This window comes from Alexandromys fortis, unplaced genomic scaffold, assembly GCF_014885135.2.
Source record: "Alexandromys fortis isolate MF-2015 unplaced genomic scaffold, M_Fortis_MF-2015_v1.1 scaffold_9, whole genome shotgun sequence".
NCBI lineage: Eukaryota > Metazoa > Chordata > Mammalia > Rodentia > Cricetidae > Alexandromys > Alexandromys fortis.
Genome location: NW_026067892.1, coordinates 20,635,667 through 20,656,767, shown reverse-complemented (window position 1 = coordinate 20,656,767; position 21,101 = coordinate 20,635,667). Strand labels below are relative to the sequence as shown.

At 46.3% G+C, this 21,101-nt stretch overlaps 1 protein-coding gene across 2 annotated transcripts in view; it reads left to right on the top strand.

Annotated features, from left to right (window-relative positions):
* Micu1 (mitochondrial calcium uptake 1) overlaps positions 1–21,101 on the top strand; it is a 141,276-nt gene that overhangs the window by 89,863 nt on the left and 30,312 nt on the right. For both annotated transcript variants that reach the window (XM_050140015.1, XM_050140016.1), the window contains exon 9: positions 20,520–20,657. In XM_050140015.1, the coding sequence (XP_049995972.1) occupies positions 20,520–20,657 (138 nt within the window). The remainder of the gene's footprint in view (positions 1–20,519; positions 20,658–21,101) is intronic.

The following is a 21,101-nucleotide window of genomic DNA, read 5'->3' as shown; positions in this document are numbered from 1 at the left end:
TATATATACAGGATCTCACACTATTAGTATGAGAACTTAGTATATACACCAGGCTGGCCTGGAACTCATATAGATCCACCTACATCTTGTTCCCTACTGCTGGGATTAAAAGTATGTGCCACCATGCCCTGGAGCCTAGGATTTTTGTTTTGTTTTGTTTTCAAGACAGTTTCTCTGTGTAACAGTTCTGGCTGCCCTGGAACTAGCTCTATAAACCAGGCTGGTTTCGAACTCACAGGCAGCCTGCTTCTGCTGGGTTTAAAGGTGTGGGCCACCTCCACCCAGCTTGAACCTAGGATTTTAAAGAACTGATCACTGCTTTGGAAAATAGTTCATCCCAGGGCAGTGTGGAGCATGCCTTTAATTCCTGTCCCTGGGAGACAGAGGCAGGAAGGTAAGGAGCTCAGGGTCATCCCTCAACTATGTAATGAATTTGAGGCCAGCCTGAGCTACATGAGAGCCTGTCTCAATAAAAGAAAAGAAAAAGTTAAAAATAGATAATAGAATAATAATTTTCTCTAATGGTTCTTTAATTGTTTTGTAGGGGCGGGAACATCTCGGGGTAGCAGAGTCCATCTGTGTTGTCCAGGCCAACATAAACTGGGCTCAGTCATCTTCCTGTCTTGGTGTTCTGAGAGATCAGAACTACAGGCACATGCTGCCATGGCTGGAGTGGACAGGGTTCTTAAAGGGCCGTAGCCCTTCTAAATCAGATTAATCATTTAAATACCAAGACCTGTCAAAGACCTGTCTCCTGCTGACTTCCGGGTAACTTTGCAATTCCTATGTCAACAGTACGGCAGTGATACCTTTAGAATATTTGGCAGTTTCCAGGCTTTTTCTGTCATCTAGTATCCTTAAAGTTACATTCTAAATTCATTTTAAACTGGCCACAAGAAAGAAAAATCCAACTCATAAATAAATGATGACGATTTGACCTTGCTCCGGGGAAACGTCTCTTGACTGTCATTCAAAGTCTCAGCAGCCCTTTCCCAATGGAACACACGCCCTCCTCAACTTCGGAGCTCGGTGCCAGTGTCTAGCAGTCCGTAGGTCATTCTTTTTGGAACTCGAGTGCAGTGATAGTTAGGTTTTAGATTTCAGCTACAAATGAATTTTAACATAATAGCATTGAAATGCACACAGAAGATGGAGAGCGGTATGGGGGAAGGTGATCAGATTCAGTTCCTTGTTAAAGTTCTACATACTCCTAGACGGAGCAGCCCATGGCTGCCCATCTGTGGCACTGTCCTGCATGTTAACAGCAGGCCAAATGTGAGGAAAATACTAGCCAGTTCCTCTCGGGCCTTTCCCCTGAGCTAGGCACTGTCTCAATGCTCCCTATTCCTGGCCTCATCTGACCTTCATGGTGCTGGAAGGTTGGCATTGTAAGACATGTGGAACCCGCCATAGGTGTGCACCGCCACACCCAGCTCACTTGGTAACCTGTGCCAACTGCCTGTGCCAGGCAGGCACTCAGGAGTTTAATCCCAGCACTCAGGAGGCAGAGGCAGGTGAATCTCCGTGAGTTTGAGGCCAACCTGGTCTACAGAGCAAGTTCCAAGATAGCCCAAGCTACACAGAAAAACCTTGTCTGAGGGAGAAAAAAATTAAGTACAGAAATTGAGACACAGAGAGGTTAAACAACTTGCCCCGAATCCTCATACACAGAGGGTGGGCCAGAGATTTGATTCCCAGCGGTCCAGCTCTTCCAGCTTGAACCAGCCTGCCAGGATCTGCACTCAGTGTTGAAGGTATAGAAACAAACAAAACATTGCCCTAAGATGAACGAACTAGAATTTTCTTTTGTAGTCCTGTGTAGCCTATGTTAGTCTAAATGTGACAGTTCTAGCCTCAGCCTCGCACATGCTGAGGTTTTCCATCCACATGCACCCCGCCCAGCCCCGGACATTTTCTCCTTGTCACATGTAATCCCTAGTGTCAGAGAAATGTGTCTGTACAAGTATGAAGTGGGACGCGTAGCTCGGTCTGTGAGGTGAGAGGACAGGCATCTGCTCGAGGGCGTCTTCTGAGTCACCCTTAGCTCTGAGACGCGGCCGCCTGACAAGCACACTGGTTTGTTGTCATTCATTCTTTGTCCTGGCGTGGGAAGGATGAGAAGAGGCCGGCAGCGGGAGTAACTCTGGGACCGCGGCCAGGAAAAGAGTGACGGAAAGAATGACCTTTCTTACGAAGATCGTCCCAGACCAGACTTGAATTGATGGCTCTCCTGGGAGTTCTCCTGTACCCTCTGCTGGATCTGCAGAAATGCAAGAGGGGTGTGCAGACAGACAGACAGACAGACAGAGAGGAAAATAAGCAGGTAAGATCAATGAAGTGGAGCCTGTAGGTTTCCCCAAGATCTAGATGGGCCTTGAGATAGACTAAATTTGGCCTCCCAACCAGCCTTCATTTGGACCCTTGCTAGTCATGGTGACACAGACCTGTAATGCCAGCAGACAGGAGGCTAAGGTTGGGCAGCTTCTAGTGTGAGCTGTGTATCCTTCCTAAAGTAAAAGAAAGTAACAAAGCATGAGAAAGCTTAAACAAAGTAATAATGTCTAGGGCATCTTTAGATGTCAAAGGAAATGCTTAGAAAAAGAACAGCAAGCTTTAACTCTAGTCTGTTGGAGGAGTCTCTGGAGTCTAGACAGTGTCTTAGGAGCCAGAGCCAGCCTTGCAGTACCTCGTGAATTAATAATACATTCCATACACCCCTGTTGACTTGATGCTCTGAGCAAATGCCACGTTCGAGGATCGTATCTTCTTCTGAGTTCAGCTAGTGGCATAGAAACGGACATTCCCCAAGTCTCCCTCACCTCTCGTTACTTTTCTTATGGCTGTCTTCCCTGCCTCCTCTCCCAATCTCTCCTGTTTGCTTTCTGTCGGACTATCCCACAGGGTCATGGATGTCTTTTCTTATTAAAGCTTAGGCTAATGAAATGTAAACTCCTGCAGTCGTTTATTAGAGAGAAAGATATGACAGCAGAAGAGACAAAAATGCATCGTAAGGAAACAGAGCAGCTGCAAAGATGGGAGGAAGAGAAGATGGTGCATCCTAGAGAATAAAGAAGACAGCAGCCGGCCATGAAGCGCTCTGCGCTGGGGGGGGGGGGGGTGCGCGCCTCATCCATGATGCTCTGTGGTTCAGGAAACATACCAAGGTTTAAAAGGGAAGCAGTGTGATCAGATCTGGGTCCCTAGAAAGATCTACTGGTACTGTGTAGATTAGCAGAGGGAAAAGACCATTCAATGGTTTTAGTGTTTATCTAAAGAGAAATTAATAAAGTAATCTTAGGAAAGAGGAGAAAGGAAAGGGTTTGCAAAATCCTAAGTGAAAGGTATTTCTGGATTTGGTGTCTGGTACAGGAGAGAAGACGAGAGGGGAGCTTCTAAAAGCAGCACTTTCAGAAAAGTGCTGAGTTCTGTTTTGGTCATTTTCAGGTTAGTGGGTTTTGGGGTGGGCATGAGACAGGATCTCCCTAAATAGGCCAAACTGACCTCAAGCTCATGATAGCTTCTTGAGAGCTGAGATTATAGGTATGTGCCAAAGTGCTTGGCTCAGGCTGAAGTGCCGATGGGGCATCTCAGGTTGGTCAGGAAGTGGTTGGGCACCTGGGCTTGGCATTCTGAGTAATGGCACAGTTGGAGATGTAGGTAGGGATCACCAGTGTATGGCCTCTGTGGGTATAGGAGCCCAGACAAAGATGGTCAGTGTTCCTAAAGAATGCAGAGAAAGCCAGGGACAGGATTGCTGCTGTGCAGAAGGAGAAAGGAGCCTGGGAAGGATGGATCTCCATGAGCACCCTTGTGTCCACGGGGAGAGGTGCAGTGCCCCCAACCTGGGAAGGATGGATCTCCGTGAGAGCACCCTTGTGTCCACGGGGAGAGGTGCAATGCAGGGGTGAGGGCTCGGGACACCTGGCAGGGCTGGCGAGGCCGCTGTGAAGAGGCAGCTCTAAGAGATGTGGTCATTTTCAGCGTCACATGCTTAGAGAGCCGTCCTTAGCCTCTCTGCTCATTCGTTCATCCGTTTATCCACTCATTGGGGGAGGGTGTCAGTTGTTTTTGCAAGTTCTCATGTATACACTTTTCAGGCTGCCCACTCTCGCCTTCCACTTCCCAGCCACCCCATTCACTCTCCCCACAAATCTGTTGAACAGTCACGTTTCCTCCCTTTGTTTTGTGACCACCAGGATTAGCCAGGGGCCATCTATGTGGCGATGGCTTTGAAATTTGGTGAACTTAGCACAGGATCCACAACTAAAAACAGGGATGTTTGTCCTCTCCCGGAACCTGGCCATAGCTAATCGCTCGGAAGTAAAGGGTAGGGCCCCACAAACGTTTGTGGGGGTGGTTGTAGTTTATCTTATTTTGTGTATGGGTGTTTGGCCTGTATCTATGTGTAACATACATTCCTAGTGCCTTTGAAGGCCAGAAGATATCAGATCCCCTAGAGCTGGAGTTACAGACATTTGTGAGCTATGCTGTGGGTGCTGAAAATTGAGCACAGGTCTTTGGGAAGAGCAGTCAGTGCTCCTAACCACTGAGCCGACTCAGCAGCCCCAATAGCAGTGGCTTTTGAGACGAAGCGTTACTGGGTAGCCGAAGCTTGTCTTGAACTTGTGGTGGTACAATAGCCTAAGGCAAGTGCATGACACCTGTTTAAAACCGGTCTCCCCTAACTCCTGTCCACTGATTCATGAGGCAATGAAATATCTAACTTGTTCACTTTTTACCCCCCAGACTATGTTTAGCGTAGACTAGGCACACGATAAGTATTTCACTATAAATGGAATAACCTATTAGAATAACTGGTATACAGTAACCAGTATAACTGTATTTTTTAATGGATTTAAGTTTTAATTTTACTTCTGTGACCTTGGAAGCTGTGTTGGCTAGTTTTATGTCAACTCGACACAAGCTAGACTCATTTGGGAAGAGGAAACCTTAATTGAGAAAAAAAAAAAAAAAAAACACTGTCCCCAGCAGATTGAACTATGGTGCATTTTCTTGATTGATGGTTGATGTGGGAGGTCCCCGCTCGTTATAGGTGGTGCTACCCCTGGGGTGCTGGTCCTGGGAGATATTAGAAGGCAGCCAGGCAAGCCAGTAAACAGCACCCTCCATGGCCTCTGCATCAGTGCCTGCCTCCAAGTCCCTGCCCTGTTTGAGTTCCTGTCCTGACTTCCCCAGATGGTGGCCTGTGATATCAAACTGTAAACTAAAATAAACCCTTTCCTCCCCAACTTGCTTTCCGTTATGGTGTTTTACCACAGCACCAGAAACCCTCACCAACACAGGAACCTTAATTTGTTGTGCAGGATGGAGATAATGCTGGCATTCCTGAGGCGGGATCTAGCCTCCCTTCCGCACTCGCTGCCCGTTTCTTCATCCTCACATGGGCATTGACCTGCCATTTCCTTCGCTGACTCCTGTTCCACAGAATGCCCTGCCACAGCCTGCTAGTGTCTCCTACCTGTCTTTAATTGTGCAAAGAGGAAACGCGGGAGGGATCAGTGACCTGGACTTCCTGGCATTACTGTCCATTCTTAGTCTGTGCAGCTTTGCAGCCTTTAAAGCTTGGCAGATGATCAGAAAATGGCCCACTTTACAGCCACTATGTTGATAGAATTTTTTAATGTCCTACCTAGATCAGTGGTCCTCAGCCTGTGGGTTGCCACCCCTTTGGGGTCAAGTGACATCAGATATTTACATTGCAATTCATAACAGTAGCAAAATTGCAGTTATAAAGTAACAATGAAATAATTTTATGGTTGGAGGTCAACACAACATGAGGAACTGTATTTTTTTTTTCATGAGGAACTGTATTAAAGGGTCCCAGCATTAGGAAGGTTGACACCACTGTCCAAATGATTTCTAAGTTGTTGTTTTTTTTCAACTTCAGAATTTTATGGTTCTAGGTAGAAATGGAGCCTTTGGTGTGTGAGATAGAGTCAAAAATCTTCTTTTGTTGTTGTTTTTCTGCTTGTTTTGTTTTTTGTTTCTTTGTTTGATTTTTGAGACAGGGTTTCTCTGTGTAGCGTTGTCTGTCATGGAACTTACTCTGTAAGACCGGGCTGTCCTCGAGCTCAGAGATCTGCCTGCCTCTGCCTCGTGAGTGCTGGGATTAAAGGTGTGTACCACCACAGCACAGCTAAGAGTCAAAATCGTGAGCCCCTTTTTTCCTTCTTTTAATTTCTCCGGTTTGTGGAGACTCTTCGCTCTAGTCCTTCATACCTGAAGAGATGTTGAAAACAATACACAGCATAATGCCATGTCAGTAATTTTCAGTATATTCAACTAAAGAAGTGAATGAGGTATATTGAATTCATTGTTCTGGAAGATACTGGTGAACTATTTTGATAATATTTTCAAATTTCCATGCAGATATCTTGTGATGAATGATATCAGAAGTTAAGAGGCAGTGTATGCCCCTGTAGTCTAGCTGCTCAGGGATTTGAGTCAGAAATGTGTAAACCAAGGAATTCAAGGCAGCCTGAGCCACACAGTGAGACCCTATCTCTAAAACAAAGAAATAGGAGCTGAAGAAATGGCTCTCTGATGAAAAGCAATGGCTGCTCTTTCAGAGGACCAGGTTCAATTTTCAGCACCAACATGGTGGCTCACAACCATCTGTAACTCTATTCCTAGGGGTTTTGACACCTTTTCTGGGCTCCATAGGTGTGCATGTATGCACAGACATACACATATACATAAATAATCTTTTAAATAAAATAAATACAATAATACTTTTCTGAAAGAGAGGATTAGGATGGCCACTTCCTCTTTACTGGACATTGTATAGAATTATCAATATTGAAATTGCTGTTATCATTTCTTAGGATATTAGTAGATCCTATTCATTTATATCTGCACACACACACAAATGAAAAAGTGAATGCATCCATTTAATTTGACAGCTGTTATTGTCTAAGGCAATGCCAGCGATGCTGAGATGCCAGCTCTGCCTCTGATACCTCATTAGTAGATGGTCCTGCTTAGACACATTTCCCACACAGGAAATGAAATGGCTTCTACCACCTTCCCTCCAACGGCAAAGCTTTGAGACTCCATGTTAGTTAACCATTATGGTATGAGAAATTGCCCTAATTAATCGGCAGTCACTAACTTGCAGCATAGATCAGCTAGAAAATTAATGAGGTATATTGGGTTCATTATGCTGGAAGATAGGAATTGATTGTTTTGCCAGCCTAAAACAGCATATATATATCAGAATTTGCAAGGGGCAGGAATCCGGAGGCAGTCTAGCTGAGTTGAGGGCTTGACTGAGCCGCAGACTCCTCTGGCAAGCTCACTCACACAGCTGTAGGCAGAAGGCTTCAGTTCCCTGCTCTGCGAACCTCTTCATAGATGCTCAGGATATGGCAGCGGCCTCTCATGGGGCTCAGACAGATGCTGGTCCGCTGCTGGGATGGGTACACAAGCTTGTAAGCATTAGGAGAAGGGGAACGCCGGAGGCCGTTTTGCTATCCACACCTTCCCCAGAGTACCACGCTGTCTTTCAGAAGGCTGAGCCCAGACCAGTCGGTTCCAGTGGCATGCTGCCTCCAGTGCTGTCTCATGAACTTGGCCCCATCGATGGGGATTTTATTTTAGATGGCTCATGGCCTCTCTGTGGTAGCTGGCACTGCTCAGGATCCCCGGAGTCCTGCCCCACGTCTCATTAACTTTGAATCCAGTGACTAGGGAAATGCGTTCCTTCACCCCAGATGCTACTCTGTAGGAGCTGAGCACCGCACATGGCTCTCTTCTCTCTCGATCCTGAAAGGCCCAGCCCTGTGTGATTATGACCCAGGCCGCCCACATGCATATACTTCAGGCACGGCCTCTCCCTTCTCCCTCTGCAGCTTCTGCATCCACAAGGAAACCGCCTCTCAGCCTCTGTATTGAGTCTCCCCTGCTGTTCCTAGGACGAGAGCCTTAGAGAGAATAAGCAAGCCCCTGTTATGCTGCACACCATGATGTGTGGCTGCCGTTTACAGCACACATTTTGGGCACTGCAAACAAATGTCATTTCACAGTCAAAGCAGTGTATAGTATGCAAATATTTTCATGCTTGTAATTTGTTTCCTCAATTTGGGGAATATATCAAGATTACTTTGCAATTGTAGGGTTTTTTTCTGCAATATTTGTAGCCAGTTTGGAATATTCCTACTGTGACGCCTTGATAATGCATTTAAAACCCAACAGATTCCTTTTTAACTTCTCGTTTGCGGAAGTATACTCTCATAATATGTGGAATATGATGCAAAAAATTATAAAAACATTAGCGTGTCATTTAGTGACAGCCCCCGGATATCTGAGTTATTTTATTCCTTTGACCTAATGAATATCAAATTTTAAGTTACAAGTTACCTATTTGGTTATACTCTTGTATAAGCTCTAGTTATTCATCTAATGGAAACCCTTACGTATCCAGGATACTAACCCAAGGAAGTGGAATCAAGTGCGCTGCCCACCAGGCCCTCCCACACACTGACTTTGATTTTGTCAAGGGGTGCCTGGCATCGAGGTTTTAGAATTTGAGTCTAGAGTAATACTGCAACTTTTTTTGTCAGCTACTAATCTCATCTTCTACTTACTTCAGAGAGCTAACACAGCAACTTCTTTCTTGTGTCTACCAGGAACGGTAGGGAAATCTCTCCTCAATTATCGCCAAGTTTGTCTTAGCAAATCCTGGGGCATATCTGTGGATCTGAATTCGGCTCTGGAGTTCACTGTTAATAAACAGCTTTCCAGTCTGGTGGTTCAGTACCCAAGGGAGCAGTCTCTTTGATTTTCCTCACTTCTGTGTGTAATCACAGGTGTGATGGGAGTGTGGTTTTTGCATTCGGTTTCTGCCAGAGAAATTAATAAGCCATGGACGTGTTTGGTGAGGTGAATAAGTCCGTTTATCTGAATGTGCAGTCGATAACGGGTCAGAGCTAACTAGATTTTACATGTGCACTGTCAGCTGTGCCCAGGAGCCTGCTCTCCATAGAGGAACCTAAATTCAGTCTGGAATAAGGGGACATGGCCTTCTGGTCCTCACTAAACCAGACTTTAGAGGCCATACAAAAAGGCTCACCTTCCACCCCTGGCTTTTCCGTGGTTCCCCAGGCCCATCTGTTAGCGGACTCAGGGGCAGATGCTAAGGGCAGAGTGCAGGCTACACAGTTGCTCCTGAGCTGTGCTAACTCTGTGTCCAGCCCGAGGACTGATGGCTTTAAACACTGGACCTGCCTGCCTCCGTGAGCCCTCATTAGCTGGTAAATTCGGGACAGAAGACCAAGCAGCTGTTGCCACGGTGACATAATTTTAGTGTGTTTATCCGGTGGGTCCTGATGAAATAAATGTACTCATTAACATCCCTTCTGCCTCCAAACTAAAACCGGTGCTGGTCTCCTCAGGTAACGCCAGCCATGGAGGTGACAGGGCCTGTTACTGACTCCCCGCCATGTGGCAGCCAGAGCGAAAAGGCAGGAATTGGAACTGTAGTGAAGCTGTGGAGTGACCGACTATTAACTTCGTCTTGTGTGTCTCAGCTAGCCCTTTAGATCAGATCCATGCAGAGCTCCAGACGGCAGAGAGCTCTAGGACTCTAGGAGATGGCGGAAGTGGCTTCAGTAGCCGCCACTGCCTCAGTTACCTTGTCCCTGTCAATCCCGTTGACATAGCAGCAGCTGCCAGTATCCTAAGACCCAAAGAAGACTTTGAAAGGACCTAAGGATCAGAGAAGTATTATTTCAGACATGAAAGCATTCTTCTAGACCCAGCAAAAGAAAAACCTGTGAGGAAGAAGTACAGAATTGCCTGACTTTCCTATAATAGAGGCTTAGTGTTGGCAGCGAGGCCGTGGAGCTGCCATAGTCTTTCAGGTAATTAGAGTCACACCGAGAAATGTATATGAAGTAGAAAGGAATTGAAGTCTTCAGTCCACCCGTTCCCATAGTCTCTGTCAGGAGCGTCACCTCCAGCTCCATCTGGTCTCAGCGTCAGCTCTTCTGCATGGACCACTTGGGACCATGCCAGTAGGCCCTATGTAACTTCACTCTGCCTCTTCCTCCTGGTCACCTCATGCCAGCCAGTCTTCCACCCAGAGGCCTTTGTACTACCGAGTGCCTGCCGTGACCTTCCTTCCTCCTTCACCCACCTCCCTTTTGTCCTCCTCACCCAGTTCCTTCCTCTAATGGGAATGCAACCTCACTTCCTCAATGAGGCCCGTCCTGACTCCACCCTTGCACTTCACTTCCTCATAGAGGCCCTCCTTCCCAGAACAGTCTCCCTTACGCCCTTGTCATTTTGTTTCTCTGTGACCCACCGAGTCTGATTAGCGCAGCCTGTTTGAGCATGAGTATGATTTGGTTTTGGTTTTGTTTTTTTTCTGACGCATGGGCAGCTGACCGGGGACTAATGAAGAAAAGTGACTCGCCCTCCCCTGGCAGCCAGCAGGAACTAACTGCCCGTCGCTCCTCCCGTCGCTCTTCAGCCAGGGGTGGACCTCAGGAGCCCCTCCTCCAGTATTGGCTATCTTTATAGAAGATGTTATATTTCTCTTTAACCGTAGCTGAAGGGATGCTAGAGAGCTGGGTCAGTGGTTCAGAGCGCGTGCTGCTCCTCTAGACCTGATGCAGTCTGCAGCCCCCACATCAGGTGACTCATCACCGTCACCCCACTCCGGGGTATCCAGTGCCCCCCTCTGTCTTCCGTGGGCACATATAAACACACGGCATACATCCACACAGATACACATAAGCAAAAACGAGAATAAGATTTTAATGTAGCTGAAGGTAACAGAAACAAACTAATCCCAGACCTATTGCTAATGCTATTCTACCTGGCGGCTAATGTTTCCTGCGCTCTCAGCATGTGCCCGGCTGATTACTGCCACGCTTATCAAACAACAAAGCACAAACGTTGGAGGGATGCACCATTATCTTCTCCCAGAGAGAGAAAAGAAAATGCCGTTGAGCTCACCATGACAAAAATAACTTCTTTACTTTCTGCGTAGTAAAAATATTTAGTTACATCAGGAGCCATGCCAGGATTTTTTTCCCTGTCAATAACTATCAAGCTTACAACATTCCTCTAGGCTGAGGCTTTTTAGTATATGACATTCTTATGCAGACACAAAAGGGAAATGCAAGTAAATAAATTAATAACTTGGTCTAAACTTGCCCTCATTCAGGAGCCAGCACACCTGGCTTAGCCTGACTCGGGCTGGCCGGCTGGCTACTCCCCCACAGGCTGTTGTCCTCTGAGCCACCACAGCTCTGTGTTGATGCAGCCTTTGAAAGGAAAATCCCACTGTCACCTGGGGTTTTCCCCTAAACTGTTGACACCCATTCTGCCAGCTTGTTTCTGCAGGCAGTGACAATGGCACAGCTGCTGCCTAGCCAATGACAAGCTTCAGAAGTCTACTGATTTCAGATACTAAATGTAAGACTGAGGACAGCCCAGCAGTTAAGAGCCTGATCTTCCCAGCTCCCATGTCAGGCAGCCTACACTCACCCATAATGCTGGCTCTAGGGGATCTGACAGCCACTTCTGGCCTGTGCAGGCACCAGCACTCTTGTGTATACACACACACAAACACACAGTTTAAAAAATAATGTTAATAATAATAATAATGGAGCTGGAGATGTGGATATATATATATATTATTGATTTTTATTGAGCTCTACATTTTCTCTGCTCCCGTCCCTGTCTCTCCTCTCCCCTTCAACCCTCTCCCAAGGTCCCCATGCTCCCAGTTTACTCAGGAGATGTTGTCTTTTTCTACTTCCTGAGATATGGATTGTTTACCACCCTCTTTGACTGCATGAACCTGGGAGAGTGGGCCTAAGAATGAGGCCAGCTAAAGTCTCATGCAATAGCCAACTTTATTCAGAGCATCAGAGAATTTAACTTCTGAGGCCTAAGAAGAGTCCCGAGTAAAGCGTACAATCACAAGGAAAGCAGCACGTAGCAAAAACATGTTTTTCCATAGAGGCACACGAATAACACCAGCTGAAGTGAGCTCGCTCCCATCCACTGCACCCGGGAGGAGCGTGAAAACACATTTAAGAACAGTTCTGTTTTGAAGAAACTGAGGCTACAAGACCCTTGTTTTCTGGGAGTTTTCTCCCCGCACTCAGAATTCTCACAGGACTCCATTCTTGGACAGAGTCCCGACAGTGGCTCAGCAGTTAAGAGCATGTACTGCTCTTGCAGAGGACCTGAGTTCAGGCCCCAGCACCCATATCGGGTAACTTACAACCACCTATAACTCCAGCTGCAGGGTGTCAAGTGCTTCTGGACACACACAGAGAGACACATGCACAGAGAGAGAGAGAGAGAGAGAGAGACAGACAGACAGACAGACAGACAGACACAGGATTTCAACACAGTAATAATTCTTACAATGTGAAGAACTATCTAAAGGCATTTGCAGACAGAGCTCAGTGATAGGATGCTTGCCATAAAGGCATAAGGTCCTGAGTTCAATTCCCAGCAATATAGACTAAGAAGTTCCAGACCATCCTGGGCTGTCTGGTGAAACACAAGCTCAAAAAAAAAAAAAAAATTAAGTAAAAATATTTGAGAAAAGAAAAGATCAATCAAGGTAACTGTACATCTTTTATCTAATTTAACCTTCACAGTAATCCTAGGAGAGAGATACTGTCATTGTACCCATGTGATAGATGAAGTAGCTGAGGCCCGGAAGGGTTAAATGGGTTGCCTAGAGAAACACAGTTGGTATTTGTGCAAGGGAGAACAAAATCAAGTCCTCTGACTACCGTGCTGGTTTCCTGCCGCCTTGTTCTATTGGATTCATTTCCAGCCCTCAGACAAACAGTACTTTTGATGTGGATGTGGTGGGGGTGGTGATAGAGAAGATAGAGCCGTGTAGAGTGTTTCCCAGGGGTCATCTGTTCCAGTGGCCAAATGGAAGGGCACCCACAAACATCTTCAGTTGAGTGTAGATCCCGCGATTCAGTTTGCTAACTCAGATGAGTGGGTCTTTCTGTGTTTTGGTCAAAACAGTCTTACTTTCCTAGTGATACAGAGTTATGCTAATGATTTACAGACATCTATCCTTGCCTGCATTTTATAAAAATTGATGACATGGTAGAATTTTGGAATAGCAAGTGAAAGGAAAAACCAGAACCTTGCTGATGGATTCTTTCGGTTCTCGCTTTAGTGAATAAATGTACCTGCCAGTCTCACCTAATTTATCACCCCAGCTGGCTTCCAGATTCTGAGTACAAACTGTTTTACTCGTGAAGTCTAGCACTGCCGTCCTGCCACAGCCTCCCTCACAGCCTCCCTCTTGCTGGTGCTGATCTCGGCTGTCTGCGTGGTTCCCTCAGTCTTGTTGTGTGTGAACTGACCCAGCAAAGGCGAGTGGTCCTTCCTAGCCAGCAGAGCCCACACCTCGTCGTCTCCTTGATGCTCTAGGGACAACTACAAGATCCCCCTGGCCCTCGGGAATAAATCCCAATTCTAAAGACGCCATACCATCACCCCTTAGGCCTACCATAGTCTCTACTGCAAAGTGTGTCTTGGGTGCCCATCTGATAATAAATTGGCAGGTGAATTTTATAAGACAGAGACATTCAACCAAATTATGTAATGAGCTCATGCTATGTGTGTGACACAGCAAATAATATAAATCCCATCCTCTTCCTCCAAGAAGTAGCTAATCCTGGGCTGGGAGGTGACCTGGTAGGTAGAATGCTTGCTATGAAGGCATAAGGAGCATGATTCAGCTCTGTGGAACCCACATCCAGCTAGCCCTAGCACGTAACCCCAGCACTCCTGGAGAGAGATGGAAGGTGTGGTCAAACCAATCCCCAAAAGGTCTGGGGCCAGCTAGCCTGGAATATGTCACAGAGAACAAGAGACCCTATGGAAAATAAGACAAGACAAGGACCAGTACCAAGATTATCCTTTGGACTTCCCCACCATGTGCAACATAGCATGCACCCTCCTTTCTGCACGTACACCATAAACACAAAAGAAGTTTTAAGCAGTTTATAATGTTAGGAGAGATACAGACACCATGAACAAGTAATGCAGGCATGTCCCAGATTGCAAAAATACATCAAAGCTTTCCGTAAGCTGACAGTTTTGTGTTGGGCAGCATTCCTGGCTCTCCCAGGCCTCTAGTAGCCTGTAAGGCTACACTTTGGACACACCTAGTAGGCCTTACCTGTCATCAGAGCCCAAAAGATTCTGGAAAACTGAGTGCATTTGAGATCATTAGTAGGACCATAAGGTTCAGGGAAGGACAGGGTTTACACAAGGAGATGGAGCGGGGGCAGCCCCAGACAGGAAAAAATGACAGGAAGAAAAATTACCCAGGTCCTTAGCATAACACAAGCCTCCCTCCAGAGCCCCAAGTTATTCCAGGTCCTGTCAAAACCGGTGAACGCCTCCTTTGGAGCACGGAGGGTCTGGAGTTGACTGGGTTCTCCTTGCTGCGGCCGGGCAGCTTTTATGTTTCTGTCATTGCTGTAAGACATCACCAGGCATGTGGGCAGCGCAGCTGGGAGTTTGCTCTGTGTGTCAGCGAGGTGGGGCTAATCCCCATCATGCCAGAACTCACTGGAAGTGCATACATTCCCACTGGGCGAGCTTATGCAGTCTGACTTATACAGGTTTCTCCCTTTATCAGTAAGGATGTTCTGTCTTTCCCCAAGGTTGATCTTTAAAGGCATTTGGCTTTATAGGCACGGAGGTGGGGTAGTAATTGTATTTTTCTGTTTTTTCCTTCCATTACTATTTCTTAAAAGTGCTTGCATCAGCTGTTGTTGTTGTCCAGTTTGCCTCACCTTTAGGCATATCATGGATGGTTCTGGTTCTTTGGCATCAAGTAAGGGACAAGCCAAATCTCCAGCTCTCTCGTGAAACTGACAAGCTGTCAGCCACGCGCTAGGATGGACCTGCCGTATTTTTGCCTAGGCAGCCGATCCCAACACTTTCTGTACAGATATTTGGACTCGGGAAAAGCACAGGCACATCAGTCTAGGGCAGTCTGCCTCCCTACAGCCGTTGATCCCTCGGTCCTTGGTTCTTATCTCCTAAAATTAGAGCATTTCTGGTTTTTTTTTTCCTCTCAGCAGTCTTTCTATTTCCAAAACTCTGTGATCTCACATGAAAAGAGAAGTGTCCTTGAACTCCCAGTAACACTGGACCTCTCAGATCTCACAGGAATGTATAATGCAAAGCCAGGGATTTTTCACGTTACTGGAAGCAGAAATTGCCTATAACATCTAGTGCTTGTTTAAAGTTCTCTTAAAGGAAAAAGCCCCCGAAATCCCTTAGCAGTTTCGTGTAGCAACGTAACTTCACTGAGGGGCTGGGACCCGGCACAGCAGTTCCTTTAGCCCTTTGTTGGTCAGGTTCTTCGGGAAGGGTACCCAGAACTGCCACAAGATGCGAATGTTCCGTGCAAGCTGACTGGACAAGGACGCTCCGAGTGTTAAGCCTACCAAGAGTGTGCAGACTGAGCCCGGCAGCCTCGGAATCTCCTTTGAAGATCCTGCTCTCCCAGGCCGTCTTTTCTTTGAAAACAGATCTTTCCTAATACCACCCTGACACATTTGAATAGAAGATGAGTTAACTGGCCGAACGTCGCCCAAGACTCTTCAGGAGAGGCAACCTGGTTAATTGGGCTCATATAAATATTTAAATGATAGTTAAAATGCCCTAGACATTCCAACTAGTGACATAGCAGATTGCCAAATTTGTAACAAATGCAGCTGGCAATCTACTTTTTTTTTTTTAAAGACAGTGTCTCATGTAGCTCAGAATGACCTGTGTTGTATAGCCAAGGATAATCCTCGTGTAGCTCAGAATGACCTGTGTGTGCAGCCAAGGATAACCTCTAACTTCCTACCCTCCTGTCTTGCACCTCCCTGAATGCTGGGGTAATGGGGACCACATGTGCCATCACTGCCAGTTAATGCAGTGCTGGGGACCGAACCCAGGGCTTCATGCGTGCCAAAGCTCTCTGTCAGCTGAGCCACATTGCCAGCCTTTCTTCCCCCACCCTCGTTGTTGTTGTTGTTTATGACAGGGTCTTTTTACACAGCCCAGGCTGCCCTGGAACTCAGGATTTGGTCAACTGATTTAATCACAGCCCAAACTTCCTTCTTTTTGATTCCCTGGGGCAGTTCTTAATGATTTTTCCCACCTCAGCCTCCCAAGTAACTAGGATTACAGTCACACACCACCTTTCCCAGGCAAAACAAAACAACAACAGCAACAACAAAAAAGGCAAGGTTTGGCCCTGAAACACTAAGTGAACGAGGCTGGCCTCGAAATTCGCCTGCCTCTGCCTTCCCAGTGCGGAGACTAAAGGCATGCACCACCGTGCCCAGCCCACATCTTGAGTGCTGGAATTACATGTATTCACCACCACTTCTGGCTCCAGCTAAACCAGTTTTAAACTGTAAGAACTCTTTAAGTTTGGAATTGAAAAGTATAGTTGTTTAGGCTGGCATGTCACTCAGAGATAGAATAATCACTTGCCCAGCGTGCACAAGGACCCAGCACCACAAGCAGCCTAGCAGTTTGGTTGATATTCAGTAATCTCATGGTCTGAGTCTGCTGAGCACAGAGCGGATGTTGCCTCCATCCCAAACTGCAGGCTGGCACATCCTCACCTTGCCAGAAGACAGCTATTAGTGAGGCCATGAAGATTCCTCGTAGTTTAGAGATGCCCATCCAATTATAGAAACAGATTGCAGCTCAAACTTTAAAATACGGTGTGCCACGGGAAGTAGTGCCTGTAATCCGTTTTCTTTTTCATGAACCTAATAGTACGAAACTCCTGCAGGAATAATGGTGGCACAGAAGCCCCGTGCGGTGTTGCACTGTGCAATTTAGAAGCTACAAAAGGCCTCTGCAGAGTTTGTCATTCTGAAACGCTTGTGTACGGGAAAAGGTTTGCCTGGAGACTGGACAGGTCTCTTCGGAGGCTGTCACTGTGTGATAGTGTGGTCTGCTTTACACCTCCTAGAGTGTGATAACGCCTTGTCTTCACTAAGTAATGACCCACTTTCAGATACCGATTTCTTCCTCCTTTCTACTGTGTTTCCATCTTTGTTTTTTTTAGCCATTATATTAAAACATGTTTTCTTCTCTCCCTCTCTTTTCATCTTCCTCGGATCATCTCCCATAGATAAATGTAGACCATCTGTCCCTCCAAAAGGCTATTCCTTCTCTCCGCAAGGAGCAGGGGACAAAAATACTGTGTGTAGAAAGCCAGGAAAAATCTTAGCATTTGCTGGCTGGCTTCTCTTTTCTGGCCCTTGCTTGCCTGCCCCACCACCCCTCTGGGGATCAGCAGGGAGACAGCTTGTATGCGCGCATAGCATATTCGTTTGAGACCATGGCAGGGGCTGCAGAGGGAAAGCTCTGCAGCTGCCTTTGAAAGGCGGAGGGGCAGCACAGTGAGTAGTGTGCTGGGCCACAGGTTCTTTGCCACAGGACTAACTAGAACGGAATTCCTTAATTGTCACCTAAGTGGAATTGACGGGGATTCAACCTAAGTGAGCATGTGTTTGTTACTAGTTGTGTGTGTGTAAAATACCCACACACGGCCCCACCCCTGCCATATTTATGACTTCAGAAACAGCCGGGTGGTGGTGGTGCACGCCTTTAATCCCAGCATTTTAATCCCAGGAGGCAGAGGCAGGAGAATCTTTGGGAGTTCAAGACCAGCCTGGTCTGCAAGAGCTAGTTCCAGGACAGACTCCAAAGCTACAGAGAACCCCTGTCTCGAAAAACAAAACAAAACAAAAAAAGACTTCAGAAACATACAGGCTGGCACACATGAGGCCCTGATCCCCCACAATGCAGAAAAAAACTCATTACGTAGTGTTGCCTCAGAAGACACAGTAGCCTAAGCAGAGAGGCGCTGCCCAGAGGCAAATCAAAGTGCTAAAGCCCTGAGTTCTGAAGTGGGCCAGACTGTGCAGAAAGAGCAAATATTAGTGTTTAAGGGTTTCAGTTCTAATTGCTTAATAATAATGAAACCTGTTACCAAAAGCCAAGTCTGGGCCTTCAATGTTAGTAAAAATCCTAATTTGATCACTGAAATTGCTGCTTGAGGATCTCCCCTGGAAACTGCCCTTGAAAAATACCAGAGGCATTTCCAGCACGTCTGGTGGCTGAAAACTGAAGGACTTCCCTGAGCCTTGAGCAAGCCAACTGCTGTCCAGTTTGCAGACAAACATTTCAGCCTCAAGTCTGCCTTGCCGCAGAGGGCTGAAATGCTGAGGTATGAGATTGCTCCCACGACATGGGGAATTCCAGAAAGGGGAGTACCAATGTCCAGCCTGCAGAACAGGGGCCATAGCTTCGTCTTAGGTTCCAATTGTAAATGGACTCTGACTCAGGCGTTTAAGCCCACTGGAAATAGAGATCCGCCTGCTGCAAACAGTGCAGAAAGTTGCCCACTTGCAGAATTTTTATCAGTTCCTCTGTTTTCTTCCAGGATGGTAAATTGAGCCATAAATCAAACTTAAATCGAATCCCAAAACCTTTGGGTCTTGTCGGAAATTAATCAGTCCTATGGAAGTGATGGAATGACCGATGTAGAACACCGCGGGCTTGGGTGGGGAAGGAGACCTTCACTTGGTATTGATGGCCTTGATTTCCTTTGCAGATAGCTTTGCTTTCTCTTAAACAAGGCGCTCAGCCTCCCATTCCCACCCCCGGCTGTTCTAGTTGATTCAAAGTGACCGAGTGCTGTCCTGAAGGTTGGGGAGAAGCAGGAGATGGTGTCAGCCTCGATGGGCTGGGCTGCCTTTGCACACCCAGCCTTGTAACGTGTGCTTGCATAGCGCCTCAGTCTTACCTGCAGAGTGGAGCTTAAATGAAAGATTGTGTAAGTTAGCTGCCTGGGTATGGCGCATGCACAGTAAAGGGTTGCTATTACAGCGTGGTTCTCATGGCTCGACACTCCCGTGGCTCATGAGTGAGGAGATAAGGTGTGTCAGCTGACCAGGCCAACTGAGGAAATGAGAAGGGAAAGAATCCTTTCTTAGCAATTTTCATTTTCATTGCTTGTCTCGTGTGTCCTATCTCCATAGGGCGAAAACAGAATTGTCTCCTTCCTTTCTGTGCCGCACAATGACCAATCCAAGTGCTGGAAGACTAGAAGACAATCAGGAAGTTCTGTTGATGTGCCCTTAGTACCCTCTGACGTCTGTGTATACCCTCTCAGGAGAACAGATTAGCCCTGCCGTGTAGGAATGGGCACATTTCCGTGTGTCTATGATGTTCCAGTAAAACCGTGGAGAGATCCTACCATCTTCACGTCATTTTCTTTAAATGAAATCTCAATTTTCTGATAACCCTTAGAATAGCTAGAAGTCCTTAATGCTTAGACTTTTTGTCTGCATATATAAATGTCTTTAATGATTTTTCAGTAGCTTTGTAATTAGCAAGTCTGCTAAGGGCATTTTATGCTGGATGCATATTTTTTTAATATTTATTTATTATGTATGCAATATTCTGTCTGTGTATATGCCTGCAGGCCAGAAGAGGGCACCAGACCCCTTTATAGATGGTTGTGAGCCACCATGTGGTTGCTGGGAATTGAACTCAGGACCTTTGGAAAGGCAGGCAATGCTCTTAACCGCTGAGCCATCTCTCCAGCCCCTGTATGCATATTTTTAAATACCTATTTTTCTTAAACTCTATGGATATCCTAATATTCAGTTATTCATTTTCCAGAAAACTTATAAATGTATTAATTACTCTTGTTTGAAGTCCCTAAAGATCTAAGTGCATACAAAAACTTGATTTGGGGGGCTAGAGATGGCTCATCAGTTAAGAGCACTGGCTGTTCTTCAAGAGGACCCGAGTTTAATTCCCAGCACTCACATGGCAGCTCACAAAAGCTTGATTTTGCATATGCACAATTGATAAAATTTGTAATCGTGTTTAAGTCTTCTCTGAGAAGTAAGGCATGGGAAATCTTAGAGAGTGGTTATTACTTTTCATGTAGAAATTCCAGCACTTGGGAGGAAGAGGCAGGCAGATCTCTATGAGTTCAAGGCCAGCCTGCTACAGACTGAGTTCCAGACCAGCCAGGGTTACATAGTGAAAGTCTGTCGAAAGGAAGGAAGGAAGGAAGGAAGGAAGGAAGGAAGGAAGGAAGGAAGGAAGGAAGGAAGGGGAAGGGGGGAGGGGAGGGTGGGAAGGAGGAAGGAAAAAATTGTGAATTTTTGAATTTTTGTAGAGTTTTAAAATTGGCACTATCCTCTCAAGAGTGCTCCTGACCTGTGGGATATGGGAGGAGCTTTGACTGTTCTGTTTTTTTTTTATTAGCACATATTGATAACTCAGTAATGATTTTTATTGTGGTAATTTCATGTATGCATACAAGCAGTTCTGGTTTATCTGTAAGATACTGAGGCCCAAATTCATTTCTTTCATGGAACACTGTTGATCATTCTGCAATCCATGTTAAAACCTTCCATTTACTCCCACAAACACTCTGTCTCCTTCCCACCCAGTTTGAACGCCATGACCCGGTGGATGGACGAATCACTGAGAGGCAGTTTGGTGGCATGCTGCTGGCCTACAGCGGAGTGCAGTCCAAGAAGCTGACCGCCATGCAGAGACAGCTGAAGAAGCACTTCAAGGATGGGAAGGTAGGGTACCTTGGATGCAGGGGAAAGGAAACCATAGAAACGTCTGGTTAGTGCACAGACATCGACAATAATGAGGATGTGTCGTGAGCCGTCGCTGTAACCCAGGGTTACAAGTGCAGAGAGAGAACAATAATGAACAGTGGGCAAAGAACAGGAGAGAGTGCGGGAAAAGCCCAGCTTTCTTGTTCAGACAAAGGTGGTACCATGCACTGGGATTGAGAAGTATAGAAGAGGCTAATTTAGATTTAAAAAAAAGATAGAGTTCTGTCAAAGATGTCTTGAATGTAACTGTTTTTTGTTTGTTTATTTGTTTTATTGGTTAGTTTTTCAAAACAGGGTTTCTCTGTGTAGTCCTGTCTGTCCTAGAACTTGCTTGGTAGACCAGGCTGGCCTCAAACTCACTGAAATCCGCATTCTCCTGCCTCCAGAGTGCCGGGTTAAAAG